This window comes from Ostreococcus tauri (assembly GCF_000214015.3).
Source record: "Ostreococcus tauri WGS project CAID00000000 data, contig chromosome 01, whole genome shotgun sequence".
Classification (NCBI taxonomy): Eukaryota; Viridiplantae; Chlorophyta; class Mamiellophyceae; order Mamiellales; family Bathycoccaceae; genus Ostreococcus; species Ostreococcus tauri.
Window position 1 is genome coordinate 519,577 of NC_014426.2, and position 19,461 is coordinate 539,037.

At 57.3% G+C, this 19,461-nt stretch overlaps 10 protein-coding genes across 10 annotated transcripts; 3 read left to right on the forward strand and 7 right to left on the reverse strand.

The window, feature by feature from the left end:
* Positions 1–9: 9 nt before the first annotated feature.
* OT_ostta01g03280 (Rudiment single hybrid motif) lies at positions 10–6,547 on the reverse strand (the record flags this gene model as incomplete). The annotated part of the gene is made up of 2 exons (XM_003074337.2): positions 10–6,305; positions 6,484–6,547. The coding sequence occupies 2 exons, from the start codon at positions 6,545–6,547 to the stop codon at positions 10–12; spliced, it is 6,360 nt and encodes a 2,119-aa protein (XP_003074384.2).
* A 948-nt stretch (positions 6,548–7,495) lies between these two features.
* OT_ostta01g03290 (Streptomyces cyclase/dehydrase) lies at positions 7,496–9,393 on the forward strand (the record flags this gene model as incomplete). The annotated part of the gene is made up of 2 exons (XM_022985355.1): positions 7,496–7,700; positions 7,736–9,393. 2 exons carry the CDS (start codon positions 7,496–7,498, stop codon positions 9,391–9,393), a joined length of 1,863 nt encoding a protein of 620 aa, XP_022838240.1.
* Positions 9,394–9,468: 75 nt separating this feature from the next.
* Positions 9,469–9,958, reverse strand: OT_ostta01g03300 (Rieske [2Fe-2S] iron-sulphur domain; the record flags this gene model as incomplete). The annotated part of the gene is made up of 2 exons (XM_022985356.1): positions 9,469–9,875; positions 9,931–9,958. 2 exons carry the CDS (start codon positions 9,956–9,958, stop codon positions 9,469–9,471), a joined length of 435 nt encoding a protein of 144 aa, XP_022838241.1.
* A 305-nt stretch (positions 9,959–10,263) lies between these two features.
* On the forward strand, positions 10,264–11,949 carry OT_ostta01g03310 (EF-Hand 1, calcium-binding site; the record flags this gene model as incomplete). The annotated part of the gene is made up of 1 exon (XM_022985357.1): positions 10,264–11,949. The coding sequence occupies one exon, from the start codon at positions 10,264–10,266 to the stop codon at positions 11,947–11,949; it is 1,686 nt and encodes a 561-aa protein (XP_022838242.1).
* Positions 11,950–12,009: 60 nt separating this feature from the next.
* OT_ostta01g03320 (Nonaspanin (TM9SF)) lies at positions 12,010–14,038 on the reverse strand (the record flags this gene model as incomplete). The annotated part of the gene is made up of 2 exons (XM_022985358.1): positions 12,010–13,528; positions 13,653–14,038. 2 exons carry the CDS (start codon positions 14,036–14,038, stop codon positions 12,010–12,012), a joined length of 1,905 nt encoding a protein of 634 aa, XP_022838243.1.
* A 112-nt stretch (positions 14,039–14,150) lies between these two features.
* On the forward strand, positions 14,151–15,158 carry OT_ostta01g03330 (Metridin-like ShK toxin; the record flags this gene model as incomplete). The annotated part of the gene is made up of 1 exon (XM_003074342.2): positions 14,151–15,158. One exon carries the CDS (start codon positions 14,151–14,153, stop codon positions 15,156–15,158), a length of 1,008 nt encoding a protein of 335 aa, XP_003074389.2.
* Positions 15,159–15,231: 73 nt separating this feature from the next.
* Positions 15,232–16,647, reverse strand: OT_ostta01g03340 (PCI/PINT associated module; the record flags this gene model as incomplete). The annotated part of the gene is made up of 2 exons (XM_022985359.1): positions 15,232–16,463; positions 16,554–16,647. 2 exons carry the CDS (start codon positions 16,645–16,647, stop codon positions 15,232–15,234), a joined length of 1,326 nt encoding a protein of 441 aa, XP_022838244.1.
* A 285-nt stretch (positions 16,648–16,932) lies between these two features.
* On the reverse strand, positions 16,933–18,018 carry OT_ostta01g03350 (Zinc finger, RING-CH-type; the record flags this gene model as incomplete). The annotated part of the gene is made up of 1 exon (XM_022985360.1): positions 16,933–18,018. The coding sequence occupies one exon, from the start codon at positions 18,016–18,018 to the stop codon at positions 16,933–16,935; it is 1,086 nt and encodes a 361-aa protein (XP_022838245.1).
* An 11-nt stretch (positions 18,019–18,029) lies between these two features.
* Positions 18,030–18,371, reverse strand: OT_ostta01g03360 (Thioredoxin-like fold; the record flags this gene model as incomplete). The annotated part of the gene is made up of 1 exon (XM_022985361.1): positions 18,030–18,371. The coding sequence occupies one exon, from the start codon at positions 18,369–18,371 to the stop codon at positions 18,030–18,032; it is 342 nt and encodes a 113-aa protein (XP_022838246.1).
* A 187-nt stretch (positions 18,372–18,558) lies between these two features.
* Positions 18,559–19,461, reverse strand: OT_ostta01g03370 (Conserved hypothetical protein CHP01589, plant; the record flags this gene model as incomplete). Its single annotated transcript, XM_003074346.2, has 1 exon — positions 18,559–19,461. A coding segment is annotated over one exon (903 nt), but the record flags the coding sequence as incomplete, so codon positions are not given.

Consider the following 19,461-nt stretch of genomic DNA (forward strand, 5'->3'; position numbering starts at 1 on the left):
ACGAATTTTCTACATCTGGGCGAGGATGGCTTTGAGGTCCTCAGCGTCGAGGCCCTTTAACTTTTCAACGTATTGGGCAACCTTGGCAGCACGACCCTTGATCATGACGTCGTTCCCAATCTTCGCCGAGTTGCTCTCGAGCATCGCGGCGACGGCGTTATCGTCATTGGCGTTGACGCCTGACGCGGCGACCGCCTCCTCGATGTATTCCTCGACAGGTCTGTCGAGCTTGATGTCACCAAGTTCAGACTTGATCTTGCTAGCTAAGGCATCGACAGCAAGTCTGCGCGTGAGTCTGCCATGGAAATAACGGCGCGCATTCTTCCACTCGACCACGTCACGAATCACACCCTTCGCCTTCATACGACCGCTGCGATCGTGAAGGTCGGCGAATTCGTGAGCGACTTGCGTGTACATCGGCAACAGGTTTTGCTCACGCTTCTTGATCTCGTCCTTGTTCGCTTCAGCGTCCTTGTCCAATTCCATAAGAACCGGATCCAAGCGGTGCATCGCGGCGAGTTGGTCCTTGGGGCGGAACTTGACCTCACAGATGCCCGGCGGCTCGAGGATGCCCCCTCGAGATTCCACGTCCGCGTACATCTCCATTCGTCCCTCGTTGATGGTCGGATCAACGACAACCCAGGCACCACCGCGGAGCTCACCATTCGGCGGAATGTAAATGAAGACAGGATGGCGGTAGACGCGAAGCTCGTCGACAATCATCGCGCCGAACTTCAAGATCTCGCCGTACATATCCCGAGTACCACCGCTGAATCCACGCCAGTTGGCGAAGATGAATAGAGGCAAGTTCTCAGCGTTGTTGAAATCACGAATCGCCGTAGCCGTCTTGTGCGCACTATCCGGGAACCACACCTGACCCGCTTGAGCCAACACGGCCTCGCGAGACTCAGGGTTCGCAGGGTCAGCAGGGATTCGCTGCTCCATCATCCGTGTTTCGACGGCGATGACACCGCACGGTACACCACCGAGTCGGGCTCGCCCGGTAACGACGGACTTACCCCAGTCGGGCAAAGTCTCGGTCCACGAGTCAGTGTCGAAGAAACCCTTCGCGAAGCTACCATTCTGTTCGACACCTGCGAGCATGTTGCGCGGGTCGTAAGGAGTCTTCGACGGCATGAAGTCGATGTCACGATCGACCGGATCAGACGAACGACGAGCGCGCACTTGAGACTTCGACGTAGCAGGCGTGTACGAGAGCCAGTTCAAGATGGATCTGACACCTTCTTGATCGTCGGCGACTTGCAAGTGCGAGACACCGTTTGGCATCATGACTTGTGGGCCACCAAGCTGATCTTGGCTCGTGTACACTTCGCGCCCGAGAAGCTTGTTGAGCGCCAAGTAACCGGTAAGGATCAGGGGACCATTCGTCATTTGGATGTTACGCTGGCCAAGTCGGCACAGGTACGCGCCGATACCTACAGAGCGACCGGTGATGTACGAGAGAGTGAAGGCATCCGCATACGCTGCGGACTGCTCGCCCGCTATCATACCAGAGCCTCGCAAGTTTTCAACACCAATGCCATGAATTTGGCCAATTATATCTGTGAGCTTCATGCGAATTTCACCATCCTCCTTGACCTCTTCCGCCTTGACAGTACCCTCCGGGAAGGACTTGTAGTCTTCTGGCGTGAGATACAGGTACTTGTAGCCCAAGCCCGGGTTGGACGCATCTGTCCAAGCCACTTTGAAGTACGGCTTAAGCTCTTCGACGAGGCCGATTCGCGCGCCAGAGTTGGACGCGATGTACACACGCGGCAAGCCCAACTTACGAGCGTACTTCGAAATGGCATCGTACACGTCATCTTCCTTGACACCGAAGGAACCAGACATGTACGTGCAGTCATTGCCGACGATGACAACTTCGCGCCCTTCAGGGTACTCGGGAGTCTTCATGAAGCAATGCCAGCCGACCATCCCGACGTTGTTCGAACCCGCCGGGCGTTGTTCCTTCGTGAGTTGCCCATCATTACCGAGAACAAGCTCCGAAGCGCTAAAGAAGTCGGACGGCATCGTCCCTCCGACATCAGCAATGTGGGTGCGCCAGTCAAGGACAAGAGCCTTCTCAAAGAGACCAAGGAAGTCGAAGATGTAAGTCGTGCCAATCGCGCGTGCAACGGCACGCTTCTGCGCGAGCGCACCCGGCTGCGGGTACGGCTCAAGGAAGCAAGATTCTTCCTCTCCGTTCGGGCCGAGCAAGCAGAACTGTTCAGCCTTGCCACTCGTTGACTCGAGGTACTCCTTGTAGAGGTCGACCTTGAGCCACTGGCCAGACATTGAAGTCGCCATCAATCGAAGCGGAACCTTCTCCTTGCCCACACGGAAGCGAACCTCAATCTCATCGACCTTCTTAGCGAGAAGCTGAGCTGACTCGCGGCTGATGTAGTCGGTCAGCTTGCTCTTCATTGTGGCTACGGCCGTGTTGAAGTTGAGATCTTCGAACACTGGCAAGAAGTTGACATACAGCCTGGAGGAGGAAACCCCTTTGGCTCTGCTGTCTACCAACGAGAGTGACACGGCTTCCAAAGCCTTACCGAGCACGCGTTCGAGGCCTCCGTCCATCATATCCTTGGAGTGGGAAAGACGACGAAGCAAGAGGTGCTTTGCCGGACCACGCTTGCCGACGTTCGCCGAAGTCTCACCCACATACATGTGCAAGTCTCGGTTTACTGTCGGAAGTCGAGTGAGCTTGAAGTTTTCAAGACGAGCTAACTCAAGCAAGTGGGCGACAGTGGGTCGCTCACCTCTGTACAGCATATCTTCCTTGAAGTCCTTACCGGAGTGGAAGGTGAAGTAGGCCGGCAACTCGAGATCAGAATACGCAAGGAAGTTGACGAACTTGATGCCCATCGCGTTCAGTCGATCCTTGTGAGAAGCGATGAATGCCTCAAGATCAGTGGGCAAGCCATCGTCGGCGCTTTGCTTGCAAACGGCCACATGGAGAACGTGCAGCTGGGTGTCGCTGGACCCACCCGCGCCCGCCGCCTTGACGTTTGACTCGAGTCGATCCAACATGGCGGAGAAGTTTTGCTTGGCGTCCGCAACGGTATCCACACGAGCCAGCATACCGCATCGAAGCGGGCTCTCATCCGGGAACGTGTTGAACTTGAAGTTCCAGCTGATGGAGGTCATGCCATTGTCACGAGAGACCGAGGTGCTGAGGACATTGTGAGCTCGGTAGACGCGCTTGCAGTACACCTCGAGAGCAGCGTTCTGCACCTTTTCGTCCTTATCAGAGAAGAGAGACGGCAACAAATCGACTGCCAACGTCGGCGACTCAACCAGAGATTGGAGATCTCCGGGCAGCGGGGCCTTGCCACCGATGCTCCAAGAGCGCAACAACGGCTGAGATCCGAGGAGAATCTTCTTCAACTCATCCAAACGCTTGTCGATTGACGGTAACCTGCGCTCAAGCAATATGTTTGAGGCTTGAACAGCGATATCGCCGTACTCACCGCCTCGAAGCTTGGAGAGACGTTCGATGTTCTTGCGCAAGGAGTCAGAGATCGGAGCGTGATCGTCCGCCCACGAAATGGGACCTCGAGACATGACGCGCTGCGGCAGCGTCGGCGCCTGCTTGAGCAGGCTCAAGATGAGACCTTGCCGTTCCTTCGAGCGCATGTGCGATCGAACTTGATCTAAAACCGGCTGCAAGTTACTGCTGTTCGCGCGGATGAGTTGCTGCATGACAGCGTCCAACTTCTTGCCTTCGAACACGCTTTCGACGCTGAGATAGCGCTGAATGATTTGATCAAGGACATCCGTTGCGCGTTCCCAGCGACCTTGATCCGCCGGGAGCGACGTGAGAGAGCTGAGGAGGTCGGAGACGCATTGATTAGCGTCAAGCTCATAGCCGTCCAGAAAGAGGTTGACCCGGCCGATGGCGGCGTTAAGAGCTTCCTCTGGGCCTGGCGGAGCCTCGTCACAGACTGGCAGGCGAAGCGCGCCACTGTGCGTGGTGATCTTCTTCACCTTGCTTGGATCCTTGAGTGTGAGCGAGGCGAGCAAGTCACCGGCTTCGATAACAGCACCCGCAGCCTTGGCGTGGTTAATCTTACCGCTCTCGGTGGCAACAAGCGGCATAACCATCTTCATCGCTTCAACCTCAGCGTACGGCTTGCCAGCCACCACCTCAGCTCCATCATCTTGCAGGAAGCGAATGAGCTTACCTGTAACGTCGGTGCGAAGTTCGGACGCATCAAAGACGGTCGGCAACAACCACGTTTGGCCGTCAAGAATCATTCTCAAGCCAAGCGGCTCCTCCAAACCTTCGATCTCGTGTTGCTCGCCACCAAAAATGGCAACGAGGGCGCCGTCAGCACGCTCACGGATCTTTGCCTCGATCGATTGGCCTTCCGGAGTGCTCACCAGGAATATGTCAGGACCGGGTCGAGTGATTTGGAAGCTGTACTTCACGTCATTGTACGTGATTTCGATCGGGAATCGAATCATCTTGTCTACACCTTGGACGGAGACTTGGCCCTTCTGCCAGAACTCCGTGAACGCAGCCTCTTCTGTCTTAGCCATATTGAAAGCTCGGAAGATAGCCGCGCCGAGAACGATCATGTGTTCATCTTGCTTGTTCGCGATTTGCTTCTTCGCGATCAGCCCATCCAACCAAGACGTGTCGATGGTGTTCGCCTTGAACTCATCCGTTTCGAGAAGTTGAACCAAATATTCGACAGCGGTGCGAATTTCACCTCTCACGACCATCCCCTTCAAAGCAAGAATGAGAGCCTTTCGCGCTTCGTTACGGTTGCGCCCTGAGGCGAAAATGTGACCAAACTGAGAATCGGCGAACTCGTGAACACCACCGTTGGCACCGACGGAGAAGTAACCCCACACGTTTGGTGTGGACTGGAAGGAGATGCGCTCGATTCCACCAGACGTCGGCTTGAAGCCTTCGTCTGGGTTCTCGGCAGTGATGCGAGCAGCAATAACATGTGTCTCGGGGTACTTGTAATCCTCTTCCATGAAATCGATATCGTCAGTACTGTCAATATCTCTGCCGTAGAAGCGTCGGATTTCAGGGATGCGTGAGAGTGGAATACCCATGGCAACTTGCAGCTGTGTGGCCGGAAGGTTCACGCCTGTGATACCTTCAGTCACCGGGTGCTCGACTTGCAAACGCGGGTTGAGCTCGAGGAAGAAATACTTATCAGTCTCGGCGTTGTAGAGGTACTCGACAGTGCCTGCACCGATGTAGCCGATGTTCTTCGTCAGACGTTGTGCCGCCTTCTCCATTTCACGGAAGACATCCTTCTTTGCCACCGTTGGAGGGCCTTCCTCAAAGATCTTTTGGAAACGACGCTGCGTGGAGCAATCACGTCCATTTAGCGCGATCGCGTTACCGTACTCATCGCCCACAATCTGAACCTCCAAGTGACGAGCTTGTGTACAAAGCTGCATCATGAACATCGGAGAGCCCGGAACTTCAGCCTTGACTTGCTCAAAGTTCACCCGAAGCTGCTCTTCGTCCGCGCTCATACGGATACCCTTACCGCCACCACCTTCGGACGCCTTTAACATGACCGGGAAGCCAATTCTTTTCGCCGCGGCCACGCACTCCTCCACCGTGGTGACCATCGCCTTGTTGAACGTCTCTTCGGGAATGGTGCCCTCTGCAGTCAACTCGGCGACGAGGCCGTCGCCGGACCACGGGATCGATGGCACCTTGGCTGTTTGCGCCAAAATATTAGCTGCGATCTTGTCACCCAGCACGCTCATCACCGGCGCAGTCGGACCGATGAACTGCACGCCGATGGCCTTGAGCGCCGTCGGGAGCTTCGGATTCTCTGAGGCGTGACCCCAACCCGGCCACACCGCATCCACGCCCTCGCGCTTGGCGATTTCCGTGATGAGCGGTACATTTGCGTAGTTGTTCTTGTTTGACCCACCAGGCACTTCCACGTAGTCATCGGCGTAACGAATGAACTCGGCGTTCGCCCCGAGATCTTCCGGCGTCGCCATGGCCAAGAACTGGATCGCGTTCTCGTCGCCGAACTCGTTGAACGCCCAGCGACGCATCGACAGAATGCTCTTCGCCGCCGCCATGCCATTGTTCGCAATTAAGACCTTGCGGATCACGCGCTTACCTCCTCGTTCAGCGACATACTTCGCCAGGGCATCCGCGCTGGATAGCTCCGACGTGCTTGGTGATGAATCCGCGATCGCGCGCACCACGTGCACGTCACGGTTCGTCGCGCGCGCCACCGCGATGCGTCGCGTCGAATCTGCTCGACGCACTGACGCTCGAGCCGAGATTCCCCGTCGCACATCGCCCAAAACTGCGTCACGTAACGTCGTTCGCGGTCAGTCTCAACACGCTTCACCAAAAAGGCTAGGTTTGAGCTTTCTCCCCTTATCGGTAACGGCCCTCTCTTTTGAAGATCTCTTCCAAGGCTCTCGCGCTCACGACGCTTCGTTCGGCTCTCGCGCTCGGGAGACGCCGAATCCGAAACGTACCTTTATTTTTCGACGATCGTATCGACACCGCATGAGCCGCGGCGCTCGCCGTCGTCGTCGGCATAGCGATCTGCATCGGACGAGACGCGCGCACGTTGGTGAGTCACGGTTCGCGCGTAAATTCTCCCGGCGCCGAAGGCTTCGATGTCGCGAACGCTCGATCGCGTGCGATCGATCGTTGATCGCTGATCGCACGATTCGACGCCGGTTCACAGCGCGTCCACGGCGTATCGCGCGCGTCCACGGCGCGAGAAGCGCGCGGGGTAAAACGGGAAAGCGCGGGATCGTTCGAGCCCACGCGCGCGATCTCTGACGCGATGTGCGCCGAGCGCGACGCGTGCGTACGACCGCGCGCGCATCGAAACGAACGATCGTAAACGCGTCGACGGTTCGCGCACCTCGACGCCGACGCGCGTGCGCGAGTACGGACGGACGAGGGGTCGACACGCGCCGACGGCGGTGAAAAACGACCTGCGGGCCGATAACCCGAAAGTGTTTTAAAACGTAACGAGTGATGGTGTCGATGTCGTGTGAAATACGAAAGAGACGGTCGAACCATGAAATGATCGACACGTAGTCAGGATTCGTATTGTGTGGATCACGCGCGATCTCGGGCGCGAGGTCGCGTGTGAAGAAATATCGTCACATTTTGGGGGCTGGACGACTGCGCGAGGCAGCCGCGCGCCGCGGTCGTCGACGACGCGCGAGCTCGATGCGCGCGAGCGCGGGCGCGGCGTCGACGTCGATGCATCGCGTCGACGTCGGGTCGGTGGCGCGGTGGAGGCGTGATCGCGAGCGAACGGGGGCGGCGAGCGCGTCGGTGGTGCATCGACGATGGACGACGGTCAGGCGACGACGGGCGAGCGTGACGACGGCGTCGAGGTCGTTGGACGCGTCGACGAGTTGGGACGAGAGCGATGACGACGTAGAGGCGGCGGAGGATGGCGCGGATGCGGGCGCGGGACCGAAGAGAGGCGACCGGGACGCGGTGGCGTCCGCGCGCGTGGACGTCATGGCGTCCGCGGAGTCGGTGTGGAGGAGCCTGCAGAGGGGTGAAAATCTATCCAAGTTTGTTCCCACGCTCTTGGTGTCCAAGCTCGGACCGAAGCAGTACGGTTCGACGGAGACGGAGGTGCGTTTACTGGCGTTAGACTACACACTGTTCACGCCGAGAATGCTGAACACGGTGAGCGTGAGGATCGTGGACAAGTCCAAGGGCCGCCGAATTGGAAGAACGGACCAGCGAAGCTAGCTTTCGTGGCGCGCAACGTGGACGAGAGGAGTGACTTCACGCTAGTCGGTTCGTTTTGTATCTTTCCAATTTTTGGCGAGTCGTATAAGTGTCGCATTGAGTATCGGGCCGAACTCAAGCCGCTGAATTACACAGTTCCGAGCGCGCTCTTGCGGAGAGCCGTGGAGGATAGCATACCGTTCGTAATAGCGAGCCTCACGAAGCAGGCTGTGAAGAATGACCAAAGAAGACTGCGGTCACCGGCAATTTTTGCAGAGCTCGAAACGTCACCGTTCTCCACATCGAAGGAGCTCGCACCGAAACCGACAGATTCACTCACACCCTCGGGTTATCTTGGTTTAAGCGAGGTAAGCGTACCATCGTCGAATGTAGATTCGAGTCAAGACGAAGAAACGACGGCCAGTACCGTGCGCATGCGTCCACGGGGAGAGCAGGGCATCACTCCGAAAGCAAATGTTCCCAAGAGCTGGCGAGCAATTGGTGGGGGCTCTCCTGGTGAGAAATGGTTCTCGAGCGACATCACTACGTTTGAGAACCCAGGCGCACTCGAGGTTCACATGCGTCGATACGACACCGAGAGTTTACTGCACAGGCGAGCTCTAGCGGCGGTTCGCGTAGAGGCTCCTCCGGCGCTCATTTGGGATTTGCTGACGACATATGAAAACATGCCCCAGTATGTCCCTCATCTCATGCACGTCGAGTTCATTCAACGCTATAATGCGAAAATCAATCCAAGCGAAGGCGAGGACGTGAAGAGATTGCGTTTGAGACACGTCTTCGTGAAATGTGAGCTCTTTCACGCGGTTGAGGAGGCAGTGGGCATGGACGTGGTGCAAAAGGATGATCGCACGGAGTTGCAGTTTCGAATCTTGCAAAATCCAAAGTTCGGCGCACTCCAAGGGAAGTGGCTCGTCGTTCCCACGGAGGATTCCAAAGCATCCGTGTTGAAGTTCGCCATCGAGGGCGTGGTTAGACGTGAGAACGACATGGGAGCTAAAGTCTTGGACCCACTCAACGAGCGCATAGTGTTCGAGGAAATTTCCACCATGCTCAAACAGGCGAGAGATTTCATGGAGAACATCGCGAACATGGAGGTCGAGTCGTTTGGAAGTGTTAACATAAAAATTGCCGATCTCGTGCTCAAGGGAGAGGGGATGTCAGTGGACGAAGAGGACATAGTGGAAGAGCAGACGTCCGGGACACTCTCGTCCTCGGTCGTCAAGCGTCGCTCAGAAGACTCTGAGGAAATGTTGCGCGCTCTTAGAGAAGAGCTCATCGGTCTCGGCTTTGGCGAGGATGGTTTGATGCCAACGCGAGAACAACTTCGCGCAGGGCGTCATTGGGTGGCGATTGAGAAGATAGAGAGTCTTGGAGGCTTTGTCCGAGTGGCTCAAAAAATGGATTGGACAGGTGCTAAGACGCGTCCTCGCGGATACTGGAGTCTGAACACGCTGGAACTGGAGATAAATGAATTTATCGCTAACTCCGATGTTCCGAGCGTGCGAGAAAACCCTGGCGTCATGCCGTCTCAGAAAGTTTTTCGAGAAGCTGGTCGAGCGGACATCGTCAACGCACTGAAGCGTTTTGGCGGCGCGGGCAAAGTCGCGACGCGCATGAACCTCGAGTTCAAGAGAGCGAGCAAGCCAACAAGAAAATAGAACGCATTAGCAGCATTGTTTAGTTTTGTATTAATGAAACGCACGTAATTTCAAGAAAATTGCGGCGCGAAAGAATTATACAAAGAACGTGAAGACGTCACCGTCCTCGTTGATCTTCGTCGGGTAGACCGGCAAAGGAATCGGGTTCACAGCTTTTTTTAACCCACCCAAGAGCTTGCGCATCATATTATCCTGCGGACACCACTTCAAGACCTCTCCCGTCGCGAGATCGTACTCCGTGCCGTCGAGCGGCGAGCGAATCGCCGCCCCCATCGCTCCCTCGAACAGCTCCCCATCGATGAGCGGGTACTGATACGCCGTCGAGTTACACGCCGTGATGAACACCATCGATCCATACTTCACCATGCAAAAGTTCCCGTTCGCCAGGATCAAAGCCTTGATCGGTTTCTCGTCCAGCTCGCGCACGTTTCCAACCTTGAGCCACTTCTCATCACCCCCCCCCTCGACCCGCTCGCGTCGAACTGCGCGCCGCCGTCTCGCGCGCCGCCCTTCTTCGTCTTCGCTCTCGCCTCGCGCCCGCTCGCGCGCTCGGGATCGAGCTCATCGCTCAGGATATCACCGATCCCACGCCGCTTCCCGGCCCACGTGACCGCCGCGTGACGTCGACGACGCGCGGCGTCCACCAGCCGCGTCGCGCGCGCGTCGCCCGTCGCGACGGGCGCGCGACGGCGCGCGACGACCGTCGTCGTCCACGTCGTCGTCCGCGTCGCCATTCGTTCGCGCGCGAGTGCGGCCGCGACGACGTGTGACGGCACGCGCCGAGCGCTCGTTTGAAAAAAAAGTCGACCTTGTCCGTCGCGCGTCGGTCCGTCAGACGACGCCGTCGACGCGCGCGCGGAACGCGTGGACATGGTGCGAGGACATCGAAAGACGCGCGCGTCGCGCGGCGCCGCGCGGGGAGAAACGAGCGCGGCGGGACGGGAGGACGGGGCATCGGCGAGCGGGCCATCGATCGTGCGGGAGGACATCCTGCGACGGTGCTTCGAGACGATCGACGCCGAACGCGCGGGTTCGATCGCGGTCGAGGAGTTTCTCGATCGATTGCGCTCGGATGGTGAGATGACGGACGATCTGCAGAGCGGGACGGAGCCGTGGGCGACGGAGAGCGATTTGGATACGGTGTTCGCGCGACTCGACGCGGCGGCGACGCGAAAGACGACGGTCGATGAGTTCATCGCGCTATTTTATGTGGCCCGGGCGAAGGATGTGAAGGAAGAATTGGTGAAAGATGTCAGGGATGCGAAGGTCGAGGCGTCGAAGGAGGTCGCGGAGTCGCGGATGATGGAGGAGGTCGCTCCGGCGGCGCCGACGGCGAAGTCGGAGGAAGTGCGAATCAAACCGCAGCCAGTGCCGACGGTCGCGCCGGCGCCGGCGGTTGTTGATACGAAGTATCTGCACAAAGTCTTCGAGCTGATCGATTACGACGAAGACGGAGAGGTAACGCTGGTCGAGTTTTTGTCCGCCTTGCACTCGAACCCAGAAATCGGCGCCTTGCTCGACGAAGGCACGGCGGAAGGCGATGATGTTTCGAAGGTCGTCAGCGATGTGTTCTCGAAGATGGATGCTGATCAGAACAAGAGCGTTTCTTTCGATGAGTTTGTGGAGTACTTCACGGTGCAGCAAGACAAGAACGCTTCCCATACTTTGAATAAACTTTCGCCCGAAGAGAAGCAGGCGCTCATTGAGTCGGCAAACAAGCAAAAGGTTAGAAGTATGAGTGCGTTCAAGCGGGGCATTCGATTCGTTAGTAAGCAAACGCTCAAAGCTGGACTGAGGAAAAGCGAAAAAGATCGCAAGGAAGAGAACTTGAGCAAGATGCAGGATTCCGATTTGTTGGTGTTGAAGTCGTATCTTCGCGATGTGTTCAAACTCATTGACTACGAAAGGAACGAGCGCATCGTAATCCAAGAGTTTCTGTCGGAGTGCACCATCAATACGAACATCTCGGTAGCGCTCGACGTGGGAACAACGGTTTCTGATAATCCAGAGTACACGAAAAGCATGGTCGCAATGGTCTTCAAGGCGATGGCGATCGATAAGAAGCGCGTCGTGAGGTTCAAAGATTTTGTCAACTACTTCATCAGGCTCGGTTCGGATAAGTTCAACTCGCATTCACCGTTAGCACGAAATAGCGAAGCGAGCAAAACACGTTCCGCCGATGAAAACAATCAAATCAGCGCATTGGTGGCAGAACTCTACGAGCTCAAAAACAAGACTTTGGCGCCACCACCGAAACCCCCAGTTGAGACGACGATTCCGCAACCTTCTCCTCTAGAGGTCGTAGAGATTCCGCAACCTCCTCCTCGGCAGGATATGGATCAGATGGACGGTTTGGTGTATGGAAATGAGGCAAACGCCGACCTTTTACGGGAAGTACAACTGTTGCGCGAGGAAATCGAGGCTCTCACGGCCGAAAATCAACGACATAACAACATCAACAACATGCTCAAGCTCAAGATGAGCGCGTTGACGCACATGTATGCAGTGCAAAGCGCCGAGTTTCAGGCTCTGATCGATGCGACGCGTGAGGTTTAGGTGATTCATGAAAAGCGGTCGCTTGTCGTGAGCATTGCAATAAAACTACTTGTATCACGATCAATCGATCTTGACACTAGAGTAAATCGCGCGGATGAATGTTAGGCACGACAAGAAACCCACCGCGCCCGTCAGGATGAAGAAACCAAGCGACAGGACACTCATGTAAGCAAAGTAGATGAATGTCGTAATTTTATGCGTGACGACGAGACTGGTGTTGTAGTAGACGATGCCGTAGACGAACATGTAGACAGCGGACGCGCCGCTGGTCAAGAATGATCGCCACCACCATCTGTAGTCCTCGGCGCAGAGTTGGAAGTAGCACATGACGACGGTGATTTCAGCACACGTCACGATAAGTATGATGAACACCAGAGCCAAAAAGCCAAAGATGTAGTAGAACTGCTGTAACCATATGCTGGTAAGGATGAAGAACAGTTCGATGAACACCGCACCGAAAGGAAGCACGCCCCCGACGAGTACCGCCACGATGTCGTGCATGTACCACGGCTGAGGCGGAATTTGGCGCGGAATTTTGTTCGTTCGAACCGGCTCTTCGAGAGGGTCCCTCTTGAATCCCATGTAGCTACCGACAAAGGTAAGCGGAACGGAGATCCCGAACCATAAGAACATCAAAAGGAAGTATGTGCCGAACGGAATAGCGCCGCTGCTCTTTTGACGCGAGATGAGAATGTTCAGCGCGGTCCCCACGACAAAGAAAATGCCCGGGTAGAAGAGCGACGCCCTCAGTGCGTTCATCTTCCACGCCTGGCCCTTGAACATACGGAACAAGAACGCACTGACGTAGCCGTTGACGTAACTCATGATGACGTAGAGCATAACCATGGCCGTCATCAGGCCACCTCTGTTCGCAGGCGACAAAAAGCCTAGGACGGCGAAGAAAATGGTCACAGTGGCCATACAGATGAGCTGTACGCCAGTGCCCGAGAGCACCGAGAGCCAAACGTAGTTCCCAGGAACGCGAAAGACGTCACCGTGGATCAGTTTCCATCCCGACTCCTCTTGCGTCTCTTCCGCAGTCTCCAGCTGATTGTACACCGTGATATCACGGTGAAGCGTGCGAAGCATGATGAGAGCCGTCATTACCGAGAGGAACAACACAATCATCATGCTGTTAATAATAGAGAACCAGTGAATTTCATCATCCGCCATAAGGAGGTACGTGTCCCATCGACTCGCCCAGCGAATATCACTCTCCTTGAACAGGGTGTCGTACGTGTAGACGACCTCTTCACCCGCCTTTACCTCCTGCGGGTCACTTGCCTCCGAGACGTACACCTGGCTTCGAGGGTCGCACGTCTTTAGAACCGGTTTATCGTCGCTCCACTTCTTGTACGTGTGCTTCACGCTGAAAGGGACGCACTCGAATCCCACAATGCGACTCAAATCTGTATCCGGATCTCTATGATAAAGAATGGTGAATCGGATGTGATTATTCACGTAACGTTTGCCATCGGTCGACGAGAATCCGACCGGGAACCCTCTCTCGTACTTCTTCCTCGTCCCCTTCTCGTCCTCGATGTAGCGCGTCATGCCCACCGGAAGATTATCCAAAATCCTGTGACGTTTCGCGGCGCCAGTTGGCGGATAACTCGTCAGTCCTTCGCTCAAATATCTCCCCTCGCCTCTTCCATCACGTCGTCGCGTCGCGTCGCGTCGCGTCGTCGTGAATAATCACGCACATTTGTACCCGATACTCATCCTTAATCTTATCCCCCAGCGTCTTCGCCTCCGCCTCCGTCAGCTTCCTTCGGCACTGCACTTTGCACTGATCGTCGTAACGCATCTCCAACGAGTACAGCGAGTTCTCGATCCGATCCCCCCGCAGCACCTCTCCGAGGTTCTCGGCCGCGTGTTTCACCTTTTCCGGCTTACAGTACGGCAGGGAGTAGTAATCGTACGGCAACTGCGTGCTCGTGCTCGTCAGTTTATTCACCTTGACGAAGACCAAATCGTCCCGCTCGTAATCCACCGGCGCGACGCCCGGGAGATAGAACGCCTCCGCGCGCGTCGCGAGCGCGAGCGCGAGCGCGAGCGCGCATCCGCACGCGATCGCCCGCGCGCCCATCGCGCGGGGTCGTCTCGGCGTCGACGTGTGCGGACGCGGCGCACGCGTCGTGCGCGTCTCCGGCGCACGCGTCGATCGCGATCGCGACCGCACGCGTCGACGCGCGACGCCGATGCCGCGCGCGGTCGCGGTCGCGCTCGCGCTCGCGTGCGCGCTCGCGTGCGCGCGCGGCGTCGACGCGCGCGTGGGACCGATGGGCACGGGCGACGGCGTCGACGCATCGGTCGGTCGCTCGATGGAACTCGGACGGGCGCCGACGACGACGGCGGGCGACGCGCGCGGTGCGGGCGGGACGATCGACGCGGGCGCGATCGAACGCCTGTCCTGGGCCCCGCACGCGGAGGTCTACCGAGGGTTTCTCACCGAGGCGGAGTGCGAGCACATCGAGCGATTGGCGACGGCGGAGTTGAAGCCGTCGACGGTGGTGGACGCGTCGACGGGCGGGGACGCGTCGAGTGAAATTCGGACGTCGAGCGGGATGTTTTTGGGTAGGGCGGAGGATGATGTGATAGAGGCGATCGAAGCGCGGATAGCGGCGTGGACGCACGTGCCGGAGAGTCACGGGGAGGGGTTTCAGGTGCTGCGATACGAAAAGCATCAGGAGTATCGCGCGCATTACGATTACTTTCACGATAAATTCAACGTGAAACGAGAGAAGGGGGGACAGCGCATGGGAACGGTATTGATGTATCTCAGCGACGTCGAAGAGGGCGGTGAGACGGTGTTTCCGAAATTTGAGGACGGAACGCCCGCGGGAAGCGAGGCGAGCGAGTGCGCTCGCAATAAGCTCGCCGTTCGACCGAGAAAGGGTGATGCTCTCTTCTTCAGGAGTTTACGTCACGATGGCGTTCCTGACACCTTTAGCGAGCACGCGGGCTGTCCGGTGATTCGTGGAGTCAAATTTAGCGCGACCAAGTGGATGCACGTATCGCCAATCGAGGATGGTTCGAACGGACTTCTTCTGCCGCCCGGTGTGTGCAAGGACCTGCACGCAGCCTGCGTGGCATGGGCGAAGAGTGGCGAATGCGAGAAAAACAAAAATTACATGGTGGGTAGAGGACGGTCAAAGGGGAACTGTATGCGATCGTGTGGCGCGTGTCCCGAGGGAACGCACGAATAGAATGATAGAAGTTTGGCGTTGGCGCTTTGTCATAGAACGCGAATCAAAAGAAAATGTTACAAGGGTGATCAGATCAACCGACTCTGAGTTTGCTCGAGACGGCCGAATGGATTGATTTCAATCGCTCGGACCATTTAGCTAAACCTCGCAGGCGCTCGGCCGCGGCATCGCTCTCGGGATCACGGCGGGCAATGTGGACTACTTGCAAAACCTGGTCGATTTTGGCTTCGATGCGCCCATCGAGGATGAGTGAAACAATAAGCGACTCAACATCGGGCTCGGGGATGCTAAGCTCGGTAGAAATGAACGGAATCGTGATTCTGGTGTATGGTTTGATGAGCTTGGTGAGGACTTGAGTGCGGATATTCTTCAGTAGGTCCTCGATGTAATCGCGAATAAAATCGTCACCCATCACTTGCTCGCGATGCGTCCTGAGCAGTTGCTCAAACTTCGAGATATCGTTGCGCTGGTACGCGCCCACGAGTGCCCGCATCACAGTCACCTCTGGATCATCTCTATATGGTTTGACTTCTTGCGCGTCGAACGGATCGACTTCGCTCTCCATGAGCATGTTCGCCAACACGAGGTACTTCAAGCACTGCACTCGTCGAGCACTTCCAGCCTCGTCGTAAGACTTGAAAGCCTCGAAAAAGTCAGTGGCTGCGTTTTCCCAATTTCTCTCCACCATGTGCATCTTGCCGCCACACTCACGAATCACGCCTAAGATGCGTGGATGCGGAATAGCCGATCTCACTTGCAGAGCCTTCGTGTATAGCTCTTTGAGCTTCTTCGTGTTCTTCTGCGCCGTGTACATCTGGATCTCCATTGAATACACCTCTAAGAGCTGCGTTCCCTTGCGTTGATCCACTGTCCCGTCGTCGTTTTGACAGCTCTTATGCAGCTCGCGCAAAATGACTTGCATCTGTGCGAAGTCCTTCACGTCAAACATCAGTTTACACAGCTTCAGATTCGTCTTGAACCACAGACGTTCATTCTTTGTCTCCTCCAGTTTTTGGAGCGTCGTCTCGTAAAAATCTTGTAAAAACATCATATTCTCATTCGTCCCGATCGTGTCCAAGATGGAATTCAGCACCTTTTCGCTGTAATTCCTCGTCACGGCGTCGTTCACGTACGTCAGGAGCTCCTTGTACCGCTCGAGCATCTTCTCCACGTCCCCCATCTTGTACAGCGCCTTCACCATCTGCTTCAACGCCTTGAATCCCCACTCACCCTTCTCGCTCTCCATCGAGATCACCTCCTCGAACCCGGAGAGCGCTTTCGCCGCGTCGCCGCTCTCCAGACATCCTGCGGAACGGCACGCGCTGTGTCAGTCCCACATTCTCGCTCGTTTGCCGCTCTCCAAGCGCGCGCGCGTCGATCACTCCTCGCGCGCACCTTTGGCGTTGTAATACGCGTTTTCAATGTCCGCCTCGTCCTCGTCCACGTCCTCCTCGTCGCTGTACGTGAAACCGTAGTCGTCATCCGACATTGTCCCGGTCGACGAACGGTATCAAGACGCTCGCTCGCGGCTCCACGGCGCTCGAGACGGGCGCGGAAGGACGCTCGCGAACGCACGCGTGAGAACGCAGGCGCTCGACAGGGCGCTCGCGTCGACGCGCGCGGCGTGGTGACGCCGAGTGGAGACGCCGCGGTTAGACGCGAGCGCGAGGGTCGTCGTCAACAACTCGTTGAGTTTCGGCGAAGGTTACGCGCGGAGTGGTCGAGCGTCGATGCGTCACGTTCGATGGATTAATTCATTTCATTTCTCATCATTCTACGAATTAGATTGCACCTCTAACACGCGCTGGCCGATGCGCATGAGGAGCTCTCGACACTTGAGCCTCGCTCGATCGTGCAGGCGCGCGTAAGCGTACAGCGAGCCTGCGAACAATACCAGGCGGAGTCCCCGCGAACCGTGCGCGAAGAACACTATGGCGAAGCTCGGTCCGATGTACTCGGCCATGCGCCTCGCGCCCAGGAGCCGATACTTGTTGAACATGCTCATGCAGAAGGCGACGAGCGCAACGATCAAGAAGCCTCCTGTGAGGAGGTCCAATTTTTCATGCAAACCGACGATGCGTGGATTGTGAAACCATGTATCGGTTCGACGAAGGTTTCGCCAAGGCGGTATCCAGTCTACGAGTCCGTAGAAGAGCACCTCGACGTAAAGCGGCGAGGCGTGCAATACCACACCACGATGCGTCTCGACGCTTTCCATGGCTAGCGCGGCGAGCTGTCGTCGAAAACCCGGTCTTGTGTTCAGGGCTCCGCGCTTTTGGAGGAAACTCTGCACGCGTTTTGCCGTCCAAAACGCACCGTGACTCGCAAACCGACAAGACAGCGCTGTCGCGAGGGTCAAGAGTAAGATACCCACCACGGCGAGCACCGTTGCTGGTTCCTGTCGCTCCAGAAATGCCGCCGCGCGAGTGCGCTCGAGGTTGTACTGATAACCGCACTGATCACACCCGTAGTAACTCCGTGGATTACGGCTCATATTTCGCCAATGATTGAGGCACTCGACGTGCACCAATCCCATGCTGCCGCGGCACATGCACGGTGAGAAGAGCCGTCCCGTCTCCTCGCCCGAGAAACAGATTCGACATTGACGATCCTCATCCGGCTCCTCTCTCGGCGTGGACAATCCCGAAGCGGGAGCACTCGCCCCACTCGCTTCCCCACCGGCGCTCGTGACCTCTCTGGCGGCTCTCAGCGCCCTCGCGATGGCTTCGTCCTCTCGCTCGCGCGAGCGCCTGGCCTCGTCCGCTCGCTTCTGCGCCTCCCACCGCGCCCTGTGCTCCGCCGCGCGCCTCCGCAGCGCCTCACCATGTACGATGGACGCACCATTTCCTTCGTCCGTCATCCTTTCCGCTCTCACGTCGCCTTGACGTCAAACTTCAACTCGTCAAACTTCAACCCGGCTTCGCTCAGCGCCTGTCGCGTTGCCATCTGATCGCTCACGCGCTTGATCCTTCCCGATATGTCGTCCACGGTCATGCGATGGACGTTAAACTGATCCTTCGTCCCGCTCGTGAACTCCACGGCGACCACGGGCGGGGCGTCGTCGTCCCGAACGCGAGGCTCCACCGAGCACTCGGGGTTCGATGCGAGCGCGGCGGGGGAGGTGACGCGCGCCAAGAACTCCCTGGCGGCGACGCACCGCTTGTCCAGGGGGTTGAACTGCACGCGCACGCGCTTGAGGTGACGCAGGGGCATGCGACGATTGACGCCTTCGAAGGTCGCCGAGTCGCGATGTGATGGTCGCGGTTGGGGCCGCGGCGAGGGCGACGCGGTTTGCGGCGCGGTCGTGCGTCTGGTTCAAAAAATGGTGTCCGATCGCGATTCCGCGATCAAAAATCGTCGTCTACGTTGTGCTATGTACGTCTACGTCGTCCATCGTCGCTTAGATGCCTAAGTCCGGTACCTCGTCTAGGGAAAAGTCTCGCGGGAACAAGCTGGCCAACTGGAACGGCTCCGCATCCGGAGACGTGAGCTGACCGATGTGATTATCGAAATCGAGCTGTAAATCGGCCATACCGATCATTTGGGGCGTTCTCATGAGCTTGGCGATCTCATCGCTGAGCTCGGGATGGGCTTCGTACGGCGAGACGAACGCCGGAACTCTTGGAGTCGCCGCCGCTGACGTTGTCTCTGGACCTCTTGCGCCCCAATCCGCGAGCGCCCCGGGAGTCATTACTGGTAATTCACTCGCTCGCGCTCCGGACGCGTTCGTCGCTCGCACCGGCGTCTTCGTCGGGGTATTCGCCTTGGCCGTGCTTTGTTTCCTCTGCGCGCCGCCTCTCCTCGCGGGTTCTTGTTTCGCCATCTTTCCGCTCCCGTTCGCCTCACTCGCCTGACCAATCGGGTGTCTATCCGCATCAATCTCTCCCTTCTCTCGCGCTAACTCGTAATACTTGTCCAAAAGCGAGTTGAACCGTAAGATTTGTTCCTTCACCCGAACCATCACGTGGTACGCCTTGAAAAACTCCTCGTTATCCTTCTCCAATTGCGCCCACACGAGATGGGTGAACAGCGGATCGATGTTCGCCAGCGTTTTCAGATGATTCACCACCTCCTCCTTGGACATGTACAGCCGCAACGATCGCTCGAGCAGGCTCTGGACCGCGCGCACGTCTCGCGCGCTCGGCGCGCCCGTCTTCCCCCACGTCGTTCCGTCCCGTCCCGGCGCCGACGCGCGCCCATCATCCGTCTTCGCCCCATCGCGCGCGCATCGCTTCCCATTCTCCGTCGTCGTCGTCGTCCCGTCCGCCGCCGCCGCGACCGCCGTCGCCGTCGCCGCCGCCCG